The sequence below is a fragment of the Myripristis murdjan genome, chromosome 22, assembly GCF_902150065.1.
Source record: "Myripristis murdjan chromosome 22, fMyrMur1.1, whole genome shotgun sequence".
Classification (NCBI taxonomy): Eukaryota; Metazoa; Chordata; class Actinopteri; order Holocentriformes; family Holocentridae; genus Myripristis; species Myripristis murdjan.
This window is the reverse complement of record NC_044001.1, coordinates 11961211-11977245: the sequence shown is the minus strand read 5'-3', so window position 1 is coordinate 11977245 and position 16035 is coordinate 11961211. Positions and strand designations below refer to the sequence as shown.

The window sequence follows — 16035 nt, the reverse complement described above, 5'->3', positions numbered from 1 at the left end:
AGAGTAACAAATGGACAAAAGTGAATGAAAGTGGCATATTGAAAGAATAAAATATTAGAAGTGAAAGTGAAAAGTGATAAGTTCAAGCGGCCAATCAGAGCAAGGCGACCCACAAGTAATCTGTATGTTGAAAGCGGATTGGTTGAAATGGGTGGTGCCTAAAAAGGTAGTCCTCCTCAGTACTTAGCAGTAACAGAATCGAGTTTTTTGGTGTCAGTGTCTTGTTGAGAAACGCTTCCTACGGTTAAACAGAGCCCGGATAGCTCAGTCGGTAGAGCATCAGACTTTTAATCTGAGGGTCCAGGGTTCAAGTCCCTGTTCGGGCGAATGTGTTTTGTCGCCGAAATCACGAACTTTGACAAGGCATTTTCAGCAGATAAACATTGAAAGCATACCGTCATTCCCTCGTCGTGTATAACTGGTCTAAGTGGCTGAAATACAGTGGACACAGTTGGGTTGCAGCTGCACTAAAGCACTCAGGAGTTTTGTTGAGAGGAACCATGGATAAAAATTCACAGTTAAATGTCATTCTGCCGAGCAACAGTACGTGAAACAAAGCGGTTGCTAAGCGACACTGTTAGCGCATTAATACACACCACAGAACTTTAGTTGATAGAAAAGACTCGTTTCTTAAATTTGTTTGAGTAAACCGGTCTCCGTAAAATTTCGCTAATGCTGACATGTAAACGAACAGTGTTGTTTCACATGCAAAGAGCATGAGGCTCAGATATTTATCGCAACAGCCTGTGATGGTCAAAATAGTGTTAACAAAAATGTTCACCCACATGATGCCCTGATCATGTGGTAATACTTAAGCTCTCCGAGTCTCATGCTAATTCTCATGACAACAGTATTAAAACACAAGTGCGCCGGACGGACGTGCGACATGCCTCTTGCTTTCAAAAGGGATGCCCATTCTATCATTTCATATTCTACGATTTCACTTCACCGTGATGCTCTCCAAGATGTGGATACGCACGTGACTTCATCATCTTCTGTAACAATGTGACAGTAATTGTTACGTACAATCTCTGTACGTTCTCGTGGATATTTTATTTGCTGTTATATAATATACATTCAAAAGGAATTATTTTATGAAAAAGTGCATGTTAGTAAACTTCTAGTGATTCTGTCGGCAATCACAGACGAACACTATCATTTTTTCCTCAGTAGTCTGACTACCAGTCTACTCTAATGAACAGCATGACCTGATGAAGCCACTTGGATAAGGGGCGAAACGACTTGTAGACATATAACTAAGTCCAATTGACCTGATTTAATTTCCTTGAGATGCCTTTGACCTGGACGAATGAGAATATGTACAGACGAACACCACTTGCTTTTGTCTCTTCTTCATACTTTCATACGTCTTTAGACCCTAAGAAAAAATCTTCATGCTAAGCATGTGTGGAATGTGTCGTGTGTCTCGTGTTTCGCTTTGTCACATTCCTAATAGTTTGTGGATTTCACAACACTTATTGCTATAGCTTCCTGCATTATTATGCATTTTCTTAATCTGAAAGCATTTGTAAAGAACAGGCTCCTTCTATCCTTCAGTTACATCCATGTTTTTCAGCATCATTTACTTGCGTCTCCAACTTAATCAGTTTTTAAGTTACAGCTATTAATTACAGATTTTTTCCCTCCTAAATAGTTTGTGGAAGAGTATACATGATACAGATACTGTGAAATGCTTTCAGCTGTGTTTTTATTATTTGACATACATCTGATTTTCTCACAGATTGAGGTGCACTTGTTGATGAATGTGTGACTTTAGCCTGACTATTCTGTAACTGAGAAAATTCTGGTCATTTTTGTGAAAAGATGTCCCTGAAATGCATTTGAAAAATATCGAATGGAGAAAGTATTAAAGTTTTTGTTATTATTATTATTGTTGTTCTTTTATCAGCTTGCAGTACAACACACCTAGTTTTTGATCCCTTGCTCCTACCGTGCATGGGGTGGCAGTGTGTGCAGGATGTCCTGGAAATCACATACCCACTACCCCGACTCCATTACTACTGGTAAAATGCAACAGTAGTATGACAGAGTAATGTGTAATTTACACACCACGTCATTTTATAGACTTGTGAATTGGTGGTTAAATATCACTTTGATGTGAAGACCAAAATTATGAATAAAAATCTTCCTGCTGGCAGTGTAATAATCAGCATTCTCACTGTGTAATTATATCTGACACATACACAAAACAAACTCTCATCTCTCTTTCTCTTTTGGAAGATTATAGAAACACACACTCAACAGTATATTTCTTCATCCTTTTTATTTTCTTGTCTTTAAGAGTGCTGTGCAGCTTCATTGTATTGTATGTCAGAGTGGGTGTGGTCAGAGAGGAATCTGAGTCCTGTTAGGACACACAAACATAGACACACACACAAAAATGTGTTTGTTAATGTTCACAAAAAATGCAGTGTGGTTAAGCATGCTGTAGTGAGCCTAACGTGTTGACTGGTGGGAGTGTAACAGGTCCTGTCACATGGTGGGCAGATGGCAGGTGTCCTCCTGCTTGTCCTGCTGGAACAGATGACACCATTGGCAGCCATGCAGGATAGCCAATAGAGGGCAGTTGAGGTGCTGCAGGGATAGGATTGTGGTGATGATGATGATGATGATGAACAGCACTTCCTCTTGGTTTGACGTCTGGCCTCACAGCAATAGGGTTCCCCTGGTAACCGTCCTAAAAATAAAGGAGGAAGACTGGTGAGATGCAGAGTTGAGTGACTTAAAAAGGGGTCAGAGACGAGACTTGATGAAAGCTGACTGTGCTGCATGTGCATGTGTAAATCCGCGCGTGTGTGTGTGAGAGAGAGAGAGAAAGAGAGACACCAACCTGCCTAAGATATGTAGTGTGCATGGAGGAGTGCATGTGCCCTCCAGGTGGCGACAGGGCCATAGGAGGAACAGCTTTCAGCATCATATTGTGCATGATGATCTGGTGCATCTGGGCATTTTGCATCAACATCAGCTCCATCATGTCTGACACACACAAAGAGACACACAAACAAAAGAGGATATTTGAAGAAGATATTTTAACCTCCCATGCAGTTTACATATTATCTTGTAGCTATACCCTCTTTGATGGAGCCAGGGCGTGGTGCGAGGTTCGGCTGAGGAGAAGGAATCAGGGTAATCAGAGGCTGCTGTTGTGGCAACTGTTGTATAATGGTGGCAGGATGCTGAGGTATCTGCACACAGAGAAAATAGAAGATAGCAACAGTTTAAGAACAGTTAATATGTTTCATTTATATATTATTTTCTCTTAAACAATCATTCTTTATCCCCTCTATCCACGGCCTATAGCTGCAACCTCTACACATTTGAATGCTTGTTTTGTTTGTAATCAAGGAATTTAAGTTTATTCTACTGTTGTACTGTTGTAAATTACTCTGGATAGCAGTCTCAGTTAAGTGCCTCTAATTTAAGTGTAAATGGATATACAAAAGAAGAGATGAAATGGATCAGAAGAAGGAAAAGGAGGTAAGATACATAAAGCAGATGCAGAGGAAAGGAAATAAATTAAATGTATTTGGGGAACAGGAGTTTGGCTGAATGATATTTTGAGTGTTGACTCTCACGGTTTGTTGGATGATGCGTGGCGGCTGGGGTGGAGCGACTGGTGGAGGCAGCAGGGAGGGCAGAGCGAGGGTTGGCTGGTGGATGTGGATGGGGACGGGGGGGTAGAAGTGGTGGCTGGGAATGTGACTGGTGTTGTCTATGTGAGCCATGAGGTCGGCCAAGGTCCTCCAACATGTGCTGCTCCTGCAGAGAAGATACCACAGGCACAGGCAAACGCATCGTAAACAGTCTTACAGTCTCAGATGGAAAAGAAAATGCTCATTCTTTCCCATGCAGAGGTTTTTAAAAGACCAATATAGCATTATACAAGAGCATGTTGAATCAATAATTGATCACATTATTAGCATTGCAATACTGTTAAGAGCTGATTATAAATGGTATATTACAAGACCTCAGCAGTATTTTAGAAAGAGAAGAATGTTTACCAACCCTCAGTCTTTGCAGAAGGTCCCTTTTTCGCTTCAGTGCACTGTGCAGTGCAGCCATCTGTCCATCATAACTCCCTGAAAAAACAGAATCATGTTCTAAGAAACTAAACCCTTACCCTTGTCTTCCTCCTCTATTCACTCCAATGCCTTCTTTTGAAGAAAATAATAATAATTAAAAAAAAACACTTGCCTTAGCTCATATTTCTCATTTCTTCTCTTGCACTTGTCTCTGACCTTGCTCACATATCACTGATTAACTGTAATCTTGGTGATCTAGGAATTAAGCTTATTGACAATATTGTTATAACATCATCACCTAAATAACTACAACAGAGGCTGTTACCGTCAAAACACTTCATCACAAAGAATACTTAATTTTCTTACTTGTGGACTGGGACGATTCTGCTCGGCTGTCCATGATGTCCTTTTTGTTTTCCAGTTTCTGTAAGTGTACAATATTGATTAAAGAATTGGTGTGCCATTGCCATCCACAAACCAAAACAAAGCTGGAAATGTATGCTATAATTGCTATAATTAATTAGAGAATACTTCTAAGAATATAATTATGAAGAAACTCAGTAAATCCATTTGGACCTCTGTACAAAAACTACATGTTGTAAATGATTTCACCTACCTTTTCCAGTACTCTGAGTTTGAGTCTAGTCATCTCATCCAGTAAAGAATCTGCCATGCTTGAAGATGAGAAGGAACAAGAGTGTTGTGGTTGCCATGGGACACACCTGTTTACTGCAGGCGCGCAACCATGACTTATCCTGTCTGCTTGGTTTCTATGCTGCTGCCTTTAATGAGCCATGTAGAGAGATTGTGAGAGTGAGAGTAAGTGGGAATATCTTTCAATGTCAAACATAGGTAGACGGAAAATAAGTTAATCATTATACATTAAAGATTAAAATGATCAAGGTTATTTACTTTGATACGTGATTTAAAATAATCAGTTGTGGTCCAAGTGCACTTTATTTTACCCATCCTTCCCTAGAAGCTTATCAATCAGTGGAAAATGCAGCATTTTCAAAACAGTGGAGCATATGTTTTGTATTGGCCCACTCTGATTGGCTACAAGCGACGTCAATCAACGGCTGGCGTTTTCAGACAGCCATCTAATTGGTCCGCGAGATGACAGTTTTGAGTGCCATAGAAAACGGGAGGGTTTTTTCAAGTGATGCCGGAAAATTTAAACAAAACAAAACCCATTGGCTACAAATTATCTACGTAACGACTTGATTGGTTGGTTCGTTCAATGAAACACGATAAGGGCGGAGTTCAAAAGTCTTGGCGGCCATATTGAATATTATCTGTTGACATTTGTTTCTAAGAAATCCCAGAGTGTGTTAAGGTTTTCTTTGCACTTATAGGAGGTCTGCAGCTATCTTCAGCGCAGTTAGGACACTTGTCCTAAACTCTTACGTTTCGTTTCAACCAAGAGATGGATGAAGATGAACGACAGAGGAAACTAGAAGCCGGAAGAGCTAAGGTTTGTTGCTAATATCTGTTAGCTTCTAAACCCAGGCTAATGCTAGCGGCTAGCAGTTGGCTCTTTTGTCATTAGCCCAATGTTTGACCAGTGCTAGTGAACCTCCACACACAAACACACAACTAGTTATATTGTTGTAACGTTATCCGTTTGTTTCTCGTTGCCTGGCATCTAGCATAATTGCTTGAATAATTACAGGCACTGATTGCTGTTTCACATTTGCCGCGCACACACCGCGGTTATTATTGACAGTTAACATTAGCAATGCCACTGGCAGTTCACTCAGTTTTTTATGGATCCATTAACGATATTGAATTAATTGCGTCAACTTACTTGACAATTTTAGTTGCTTAGGGTTGCGTCGCAGTAGAGATGGAGACATACATATTTTATCTTAATTTGTCTCATGAACAAATATGACGTTTGGGGAAATCTTTGAAACTCATACATTTGCACGTGTTGAGAGGTTTGCCTTGAGCTCTGTCAAAGCGCGTCGCAGGTGCAGTCTCTATCGTCTAGGGCGTTTCACTCTTTTAGCTTTTGGGGTTACAGATTTTAGGTTTACGTATATTCTCGAGATTTACACTTGGAAAAGTAAGAAATCTCAAATTCAAGTCATGTTTTAAACATTGTTTACAAGCATTGCCAATATTGTCAAATTAATTTGCTAATATTTAGGTGTTACCCATTGTCAGTAAATTGTTGCCAAGCGTTATGACATGTAGTATTTTCAGTGAAGTCCAGAATGGAAAATGTGACGCAGTTTTTGTTTTCATTTAAGTGAAAGTGAAAAAAAAAAAAAAAATGCCTGCTGAGCATGGTGTCTGTAAGTGTACCACAAGGCCTCTGGTTTTTACACCCCTGATAACAATGAAATGACCCATTCAGACTCCTATTGCTGTTTAATCAGGTAACATGAACCTGTATGTGCCCGAATATTACAACGCTGACAGGTGTTGTGCCGTTAATACTAGCCTCACAGCTATCTCAAGTGGCATGTTGTTTCCTACTGTGAAGCACTGCTGCAAAATGGGCATGGAAAGCTCATGCATGCTTATATTGCTACAGCCATTTTAACCAGCGATGCATTTTTGTGATTCAGTAATATGTAATGTTTCAAATGGAAGAATAATTAAGAGCACCCTACTCCCCATTGCCAGCCGACAATTCTGTGCTATTGGCTAAAAACTAGGTTGCTCATTGACAATAGTTGTCTGATGCTTGGGGCAACCAGTGGCGCACCGTGTAGAGTACATATCATGTAATACTAACACTCAGCTGCGCTGGCCAGGGTTCAAATCTGGCCCAGACCATTTGCTGCATTTGATACCCTCTCTCTGCCTTTTCTGTCTCTGTGTCTCTCCATGGTGACTCTCTAATAAAGCACAAATGCCAAAAACGACACTCCTCTAAACAGTAGAAGTGTGTTGCTCATCGGTGTCATGCATGTAGAAATAACTAAACTGAACCACTATTATTCCTTATGACAGAAATCTTCCAACATGCCACGAAGTCAGTCGGTAAGTATAGAAACTGGTGATGAGCAGAGATAATGGGAATATGGGTTTGGTGTTTCTGTCCTTGTGATTTCTGCCTCCTTGTTTTTTTTTGGTGGTAAATCAGGGTTTTCTTACATTTTCCTGCACTGGGATGTGATTGTAACACGCTATCAGATGTTTGACTTCCCATCCTCAAAGAATCTCTTGCCATATCCATTATAGAGACTGTAATCCAGACAGTAAAGCTTTGGTGTATTAGTGGTTTGGTGGATTGAAAGGCTAATATATCTACACACCTTTTCATTTGGTTTGTATTTTTAAAAGCACAGTGTCATGCTGATTGCAGTCCATTGGGTGGTGCACTGAGCCCCTGAGATTTGATAAAGCCTTAATAGTACTTGCATGTCACATGGATGCCGTTGCTATGGAAATGCAGGGCTGTCAGTTGTCTTTACTGTGTTGGACACATAAAGAGCTCTGATTCTCAGCCAGAACGAAAGCACGGCATGTACGCATGGCATTTGTGCAACACACACATGCACAGAGAAAAATGGACCATCATGAGACTCAGCAACCTGCCCCGCGTCTCAGTGTTGTTATTGTTGAGAACACAACGGCAGCATTCAGCATCAAGTCCAGTTAGCCATATCTCATGTGGCCACAGCCAGCTCCACCCAGTCAGTTAGCCAGACCTTCTGTAGCACAGAAATGGCTGAAGGCTAGGCACAGCTCTCCTGGCTTATGCGTCTTTCTGGGACATGATGTGCGCTGTGGCAGGCGGAGGTGGTGAATGGGATGATGGAGGGACAGATAGGGTGGGGTTTTGGATGGCAGCGAGTAAGAAAACAGATGTGTGTGTGTGTGTGTGTGTGTGTGTGTGTGTGTGTGTGTGTGTGTGTGTTGGGGGGGGGGGGGGGGGCAGGCAGGCAATCAATCATCAAAGAGAAGGCAATCATGATTATTAGCATTGTTTTGAAGGGTCAAATGAGAATGGTGGATGCATAACTCAGAGTAATTTAGGTAAATAGGATACACAGCAAAACCTGTGATGCAGTTCAAAGACCAGGCAGAGCATGTAATCAAATTGAACATGGGCACACAGTATTGTCATGCACATATATGTGACTCATTACTCAGAGCAACAGTAGAGCTCCTGGGGACATGTGATCTCAAATTGAATTCAGCATGCACATGCCACTGCTCGCAACACACAACTCTGACTCCTCCTTTCCATTTGGATTCATCTCCCAGTCTCCACCCTCTTCCTCTTAGTCTAGACACTTGCCATCCTCTGCCCAGAGTTTGTGGATCTCACTGCTCTTTAGGCTGTGACAGGGAGTTAAAGGATGAGAGGTGAGGAAGACTGCGCTGTTTCCTAAAGATTTTAAGATCTGCATCCTGACAGTGGAGCAGGTGTCTGGCTCTGTGCGAGATTGGCAGCTGCCCTGATGAGGAAGAATTGACGTGCTTTACTGCCAACAAGAAACGGATTCAATGATTGTCAGAAATTTAGAGATTCATGACTGTCTCTGACACAATGTGATCTGCTGTAATCTGATTTTAAGCTGCTTAAAGAAGAGGCAGGCAGATTTAGAGAGCAAGCGGGGTGTGATGCAAAGAGCCCTGAGGTGGATTTCGACCAAATCTGCAAGCAGTATGTCATGAATTTTTGTATGTGGCTTCACTGAGAACGTTTCTCTTCGAGAATGAACTTCTTCCATTCTGATCATTGATGCTTTCATGATTCCAGAGAAACCACTGGGATTCACCAAAACTCTCCAGTCAAGCGACCTGCTTCTCTCTGATCTTTGAATGAATTTTTTAGTGATTCAAGTGGATTTTTCTGGTCATTCAGTTGCTTTTTATTGAGTATGCTTTTTGACATTGTTCTCTTTCAGCTCTGCTTTGAGCTTGTCCAATGTGTTACCTGACCTTTAAACCTTTTTCATGTGGTCTTGAAATAAACTGTCTGGAGATTTGAGAATATTTAGCACCATCATCTCATTTTGAACTTACATAGCCTGTGAGGTTATGATGTAGTCTATTCTGGGTTTCAGTTTGGGATTTCTTCTTGCTTCTTTGGGCACTGTCTTTTCTGCTCTATAACTCTGACTCATCTGAATAAAGGTGTCCAGGTTTTCTGCTATGAGGAAAATCTTGCGATTTTGGATTGACATTTTTTCCCCTCCCTAATTGTGTATATATTTTTTTTTCAACTGAGGGGTTCAAGTCTGAACACTTGTCCCCTCCCACTCTTGTCTCCTGAGTTTCACCATGCTGATAGTGTGGTGGTGCTCGGTGGTCCTGACCTATGTGTCCATCTACCTCTCACTGTCCTTCCTGCGCAGCTTGCTAGCTTCCGACAGAAGCGGGCGAAAAGTGACAGTGCGGGGGCGGCGAAAAAGACGCAGAAGAGGAAGGGTCAGAATGTCTCGCAGAATGACCGCTCAACGCAAGACCGTCACCTAGAACCAGCCCTCCCATCAGCCAGTGATGCAGAGAAGAACAGCAAGACAAACCATGAGGTATGTCACAGGATCTGTAATTATTAGTTATTTTAATGAGAATGTTAAAAAGGAAACTGCATAAATTTGAATGGATATAAGGATTTAGCCTGGACCACAAGAGTATTGCCTTAATTGAAGTTGTTTGCCATTTAAAATCAGCCAAAAAAGCGATTGCTTGATATGGGCTAGAATCATCCATGGGTCACAATACTCAACCTATATATCTATTTGCTTGTTCACTGTATGCTTTCATAAGTGGGCCATGCCCCCTGCTTAGTAAACATACATTAGAGAAATAGGTCAGTAACCACCAAGTTGCTTGGAGGGCGTGTTGTCATAGCAACCTGACCGGGATTAACAGTAGCACTATTTACTGCCTCTAAAGGGGGAGTTCACCCACATATTTGCACTAAAAAATGACTGACCATTGTGATGAAAGGTGAAAAATCAGACTTCATTTAAAAATCAGGTTTTAACTTTTCAGGAACTGCAAAAGCCCAGGAAATCAGAGGTTCAGCAGGACAGGGGTCAGAAGGATCAGTCTCCCACCCAGGACCAAAACCCCTCCCCTGTGGTGGGGCTGGGACAGGAAGATGTTGCTGCATTCACTGGCAAAGATCAGCTTGAGGTAAACACAGTTGATGACGGAACATTTACAGACACGGATATAAAATTTTTGCCTTCTTTAAGATTGGAAATCTAACTTCTCAGGGTGTTCATCATGTTAAAATATTGGCATTTATAAATAGCATGGTTGTATGCATCATAATCCTATACTCAAAATTCATACATTGGCAGTTTGGCTGTTGAACTGCTTCATGTACATGCTTACGTGCAAATTAATTTGTGTGCATTCTATTTAGGTTAGTGAGATGTGGTTGGTCACATGGATTAATTTGTTTTCATGCTTTATTTACCCGTAAGCCCAGGGGCCTCTTGTTATATTTCTTTTTGTGGTAAAATGTGTGTCTCTGTTCTGTGTCATCACCAACCCACTGGGGTAAAAACAGTCTCCTCTCATCCGCCTGCACTGATCAGTGAATGCAGCTTAGTTTACCTAGGTGTATGTGTAGAGAGATGATCAGGATTATATGTTCCCTTTGTCAGATAATTCCAAACACTATTGGTAGTTTGAGTCTATTATAAATAGTTTGTTGGATTGTCGGATTTCTATCCATTTTTGGTTTCTTTTTGTCTTCACATTTTTGTTCTTCTTTCTAGGCATTAATATATTTTTGTTAATGTTTGTAATGCCTATCCTCTCATTCTTTTCCCTCTCTGAGTGTGATATTTCCAAAAGTGATCACCATGCATGTGACAGTGCAATGTTTTGCTGCATTGAGATACTTACAAAATGCAAAATGCAGAGTGAAGCTGAAAATATATTAAGATAGGTTACAGAATTTGAAAGCTCAGTATCATAGCTCTATGCCAAAGCAGCAAAGCAAAGGCAAAACTAGTAGCTTAGATTTAGCATGTTGCATCAAAGCCAAATTGCTGTTTACTTTGCTTAGCCTAATATCTGATGTCACAGTCATATTGCTAACTGTTGAATGAAATCATTTAACAATGCAGGGATTGTACCTTCATGCCCCTGTTCAGTACAATATGTCTCATTAGGAAATGCAGAGTGAAACCATATACCACACATGATACCATATGAGGAAATAATTTGCCTCAGGTCAAAATATGTTGCTTCACTCAGATAGTCCAGTTTTGAAGTCTGCCCACCAGAGCCACACATGTGGCCCCACACAGCTTAGTGGACTGCCCACTCTCCTCTTTTTGAAAGGAGAAAAATCAAATATTTTTTCTCATTTGATTTTTGTCTTATAACTGGTCAAAATGTAAAACATCTATTCTTTTACAACACACTTAAGTCTTAAGAAAGTTTAGATTTGTTTGTTGTATGTATGCTTGTTAAACTAAATCAGACTTGCTTTCTGCTTGCAGCAGTTACAACAGGCTGTGGAGAAGCGAAATGAGATCATCGCTAGGCTCAGTTCCAACCTGCAGGAGGCCCTGGCCAGCAGAGACCAGGTTCAACTCGAGGCACAGTCACTGGCTGGACAGATACAGGCCTTACAGAAACAGCTCCAACAGGTACATATGTGAAACTTGTACCTAAATCAAAGGCAGCATATTGTTGGCTAAAACATGCTAGAATGTTAGAGTATGTCAAAAAGCAGATTTGTATTCTAGGTTTATATTTTATCTTGATGTTAGGGACAACTTCACAAATTTGTCCTAAATATTGGTCATTACATTAATTTTATGAACAGAAAATTATTACCATAATATCAGTGTAGTCAATTTAATTCTGGTTTTAACTATCAGAATACCAGCATTCTCAATGGTTATGGTTGTTTCTGGAATATCATAGAATTCCAAGAAATGTATTCTATATAGGTAAAGGCAGGGATTTGGATGGATTTTATGCCCTGTTGTAATCCTATACACAGCAGGTTAATTTAAGCTTATCTTAACTATGTCTCACACAGACCAGTGTGGATTTTCTGCGCTTCAAAAGTCAGTCAGGGCCTGAAGTTTTTCATGCTCAGCAGCAGCAGCAGCGTCAGCCTGGTCCTGGATCCAAAGATGCAGACCTCAACCATCGAGAGGCGCCATCAGGAGCAGCAGGCAGCGCAGGTCCTGGATCCCGGGCATCAAGCTTGGAGGGCTCCAGCAATGACAGTGACACTGAGACAGATGGTCTCCTACACCAACTAAAGACCGAGCTGGATTTAGAGAGGGAGAACTTTCAGCGTATATGTGCCGAACTAGCAGAGGAGAAGGAAAATCACCAACATGTGGTATCTTTACTGGAGGAGGAGAGGAAGTGCAGGGAGGAAGAGAGAAAAGAAAAGGAGACACTGTTCCAGGACCTCCAAAACCAGTTGAGCCAAGCCCAAACTCAGTGCCTTGAGATCCAGCAGTACAAAGAGGAGAAGGAAAAGCTGAATAGAGAGGTGCAGGAGCTGAGAAGGAAGCTCCATGAAGAGCAGGAGGCAGAAAGGAGACTGAGTGAGGAGGTAGCCAGCACTGCCATGCATCTCCAAAGCCTGGAGGAAGAAAGAGAGAGACAGGAGGAGGAATTGAGTAGGCTCAAGGAGGAGCACAGACAGGAGGTGGAGAGAGTTAGGCAGCTATTGGAGGAGAGGGGAAATGGCCTTGAGTTTAGAATGGAAGAGGACATGGAACTCAAAGCTTCTAAAAATAAGCAGAACCTGGCAAAAGTTAATTTTAGTTGCGACCAAAGAGCTGGTATAGAAGAGGCTGATCTGGAAGATAGACCTGGCCAGGACTGTCTGATCGTTTCAGTACCTGAGGATTCAGACATCCTGATGGAGCGCTATTTGTCCTCAGCACACCCTTCACATTCACACTCCTCCCTAGCCAATGAAAACCAGGAACAGTGGAATCTGCAGGACAGCTCCGCAAACTGCAGGTCAGAAATAAATGATTGCTATAGAGTGTGGGCTGGTGGGTTTGCCGTTTTATTCAGCATGCATATCAAATGCACTTGAGGGGGATGGCACATTGGCGCACTGTTTAGACCATGCACCATGTGCTGTTGAGGCTAGTCTTAACCACAGTGGCCCAGGTTCAGTTCTGCCCTGGGCCTTTTGCCGCATGTCATCCCCTTCCTCTGCCCTGTCTTTCCTGTTTCTCCGCTGTACCTGTTTAATAAAGCAGAAATACCCAAAAAAATAATTTAAAAATATACCTGATTCATCAACATGTTTTACATTGTTGTTTAATCTACTGTTGTTGTTTTCACAGTTTTGAGCTAAACAGTGAAGTGTTTGGCGACCAGGCCGACTTGTCCGCTTCACACTCTCTCCACGAAGAGAGTGATGACCTCCGTAACGTCTCAATCCCACAGTGCTCAGCAGGATCACCCGATATCCCTGTGGATTATAACTCCATCCCTCAGTCTCCGTCTCAGTGTCTTAACAACTCCGCCACTGGCGAGCTGGAGACGAGTGAGATTTCAGAGCAGCCCTATGAGGATTCAGACCTGGGAAAGGAGCTGCTTAACCAGCAGTGTGTGGAGCTCCAGGAGGAGCTTGCAATCAGAGAGAGGGAGTTGAATGTGCTAAAGGAAGAAGTTGCCAGGACTGCTGATGAGCTGGAGGAGGCCAGGAGCAGGTAATGCATTTGTTAATTAGAGTGTGTGCTCGCTTCTTTGGCTTCCTTACAAGTCCATTTCATTGCATGAGTTTTGGCATCAAGTATCATTTTATTGTTTAGTGTTAAGTTTGATTGTGTCTGTGATAACTTTGTTCATTTTAGACATAAAGACAGACATAATGTTATCTCATTTAGGAGCAACATTTTCTTTCCAAGTACATATATAATGTAATGTCATGAAATAACTTGTGGAGTTATCAGCAATGTTGTTGGCAATGTAAAATAATATTCACATTAAATAGGGACTTAAGTCTTTAAAAAAAAAAAAAAAAAAAAATCTTCTGTTCTTCTATTATGGCATGGTAGAACTGGCAACCTCAACAAAACACTTTCGCTGCAAAGGCATGGATGCTACTTTATAAATAATCAAGCAATAAGAACAATTACAGTGAATTACAGTGTCACTGCCCAGCTCAAAGGCGCTGTTTTACTTTGAAAGAGCAGTGAGGACTATATAGGAATATGTCAAATTTTAGTCTTATTTGTACTTGTATCTGTAATTTGTGCAGGTGGGCCCAAGTAACAGATGAGCTCAGGGAGGCTCTCTGGGACCTTGAAGAGGAAAAGGAGAAGAGGAGGACATGTGACAAGGAACTTGAAGATGAAAGGGAGAGGAGGAAACGTGCTGAGGAGGAGATAAACTTGAAAGCTCATGAACAAGACAACCTTAAGAACAAACTCAGTGCCTTACTGGAAGAGAGAGACAAACTCAAGGAAGGGATGATGGGGAAAGGGAAGGTTCGGGCCTCCTTACTCCTCCCCTCTGCCTCTCCATCAGTGGAATCAGAGAAACTGGAAGGGGAGCTAAAGGATGAGGGGAACGAAACCGAGCACTTGTCTTTTCTTAATCCGAAGCAGCTGCTGGTTTCCTCTCTGCAGGAGGTGAAGCAGGCAGGAGACTCGGCCAAACAGAGTGTGGATCTCAGCAATGAAAAACAGCTACAAGCACTACAGGTATACCAGTATAATGAGATAATGCTATAAGTGCTATTATCCAGCAGCTGTGATCTGTTTGTGTTACATCAAAATAAGGATTAAGAAGTGGGCTGGGGGAGTAGTGTTTATTTAGTCAACAAAAATTATGACTAATATGTTTGTCAGACATTCCTTTTTTTCAGGCAATGATAAGAACACTTTAAAAAAATCCTTGTGGTGAAGGTTGACACTAATGTAGTGAAACAAAAACAGCACTCACTGAATCAAGTCATATTTGTGCACAACGAATAAAATTTTTCATAGCCTAAATTGAGTGCAAGGCCTGTAAATAGAAGGACTGAATTAAGATAAAAACAACACTAAGCAGACTAATAGTCAGTGCTTCAGCCAACTTTACAGTAACTAGACCAAATCAAAATTAAATGACTCAAATGTGACTGTAAGTATAAGTCACGCTCTGAGAAAGGACTAAGACTGGACTACATCCAAAACTGAGTGTCAGAATTAACACTGAGGAGCTGAATTGATGATACAGATAAAGATATGAAATATGAAAATATTAATTCCCCTTTCCCTCTCTCTCAAGGCTCATTCTGACCAAGTCATGTCAGAGCTGGAGGAGACTAGAGTGAAACATAAAACCACAGCAGCCTTGCTGGATCAGAGGACAGTGGAACTGGATGCTGCATTAAAGGAGCTCAGTGACACTCGTGCACAGATTGAGACCATCCAAAAAGAGATGGAGACACTTGGAAAGGAGCTAGAAAAGAACCAGATTAATCTGGACAGGACTGAGAGAGAGAGGAGCGAGCTGGAGTCTCAGCTCCTCTGTCTGAAACAAAACCTAACCAATTTGGAGGAAGCACAGGCCCAGGGAGTGCAGGAGAAGCAGGAGCACGGGAGGAAGGTGGAAGAGTTGGATGGGCTCATTAAAAAAATGGAGCAGGTACTAGAAGAGGAACTTGAGCAGTTTGAGAACTTGTTGAAGGCCAAGGACGATGAGGTGAGGAAGATGATGTAATCTTCACCATCGAGATCTTTTTCAAAACAGTGTAAATGTCTTTGATTGTGAACTGTCCAGAGATTGACATGACATGAAATCATTTTCACAGCTGGCTGAAGAGAGGGAGAAATGGGAGGACGAGCGGCAGGAAAAAGACAAAGCGCTGCTTGATGTGAGGCATCTCCTGGAGGAACAGAGGAGGGAGCAGGAAGAGGAGGTGAAGGCTCTTGTGGAGAGGCAGCTCTCGGCTGTGGAGGAGGCCACAGAGAGGCTTAGGAAATCTCACCAAGAAGAAGTGAAAGACCTGATGGAGAAACATCAACAACAGGTGGGATTCAAAAAGGAACTGTATTCTATGTAAATCTGAAGCCCATCACTT

General features: G+C 41.7%; 2 protein-coding genes and 1 non-coding gene across 5 annotated transcripts in view; 2 read left to right on the top strand and 1 right to left on the bottom strand.

Annotated features, from left to right (window-relative positions):
- The first annotated feature begins 253 nt into the window (after positions 1-253).
- On the top strand, positions 254-326 carry trnak-uuu (transfer RNA lysine (anticodon UUU)). The gene has a single exon. It is a non-coding gene; the product is annotated as a tRNA-Lys (tRNA).
- A 1939-nt stretch (positions 327-2265) lies between these two features.
- On the bottom strand, positions 2266-5930 carry c22h21orf58 (chromosome 22 C21orf58 homolog). Its single transcript, XM_030082011.1, is given in 9 exon segments — positions 2266-2698; positions 2852-2997; positions 3092-3206; positions 3597-3693; positions 3695-3780; positions 4027-4100; positions 4410-4467; positions 4660-4825; positions 5851-5930. Coding segments are annotated over 8 exon segments (894 nt in total). The 5' UTR covers positions 4717-4825; positions 5851-5930; the 3' UTR covers positions 2266-2437.
- The window catches only part of pcnt (pericentrin), a 41161-nt gene continuing 30468 nt past the window's right edge, over positions 5343-16035 (top strand). For all 3 annotated transcript variants that reach the window (XM_030082009.1, XM_030082010.1, XM_030082008.1), the window contains exons 1-10: positions 5343-5517; positions 7008-7037; positions 9365-9541; positions 10008-10151; positions 11477-11626; positions 12025-12971; positions 13307-13675; positions 14227-14671; positions 15240-15656; positions 15766-15984. In XM_030082009.1, coding sequence (XP_029937869.1) covers positions 5470-5517; positions 7008-7037; positions 9365-9541; positions 10008-10151; positions 11477-11626; positions 12025-12971; positions 13307-13675; positions 14227-14671; positions 15240-15656; positions 15766-15984 — 2946 coding nt within the window. In that variant the 5' untranslated portion in view covers positions 5343-5469. The remainder of the gene's footprint in view (positions 5518-7007; positions 7038-9364; positions 9542-10007; positions 10152-11476; positions 11627-12024; positions 12972-13306; positions 13676-14226; positions 14672-15239; positions 15657-15765; positions 15985-16035) is intronic.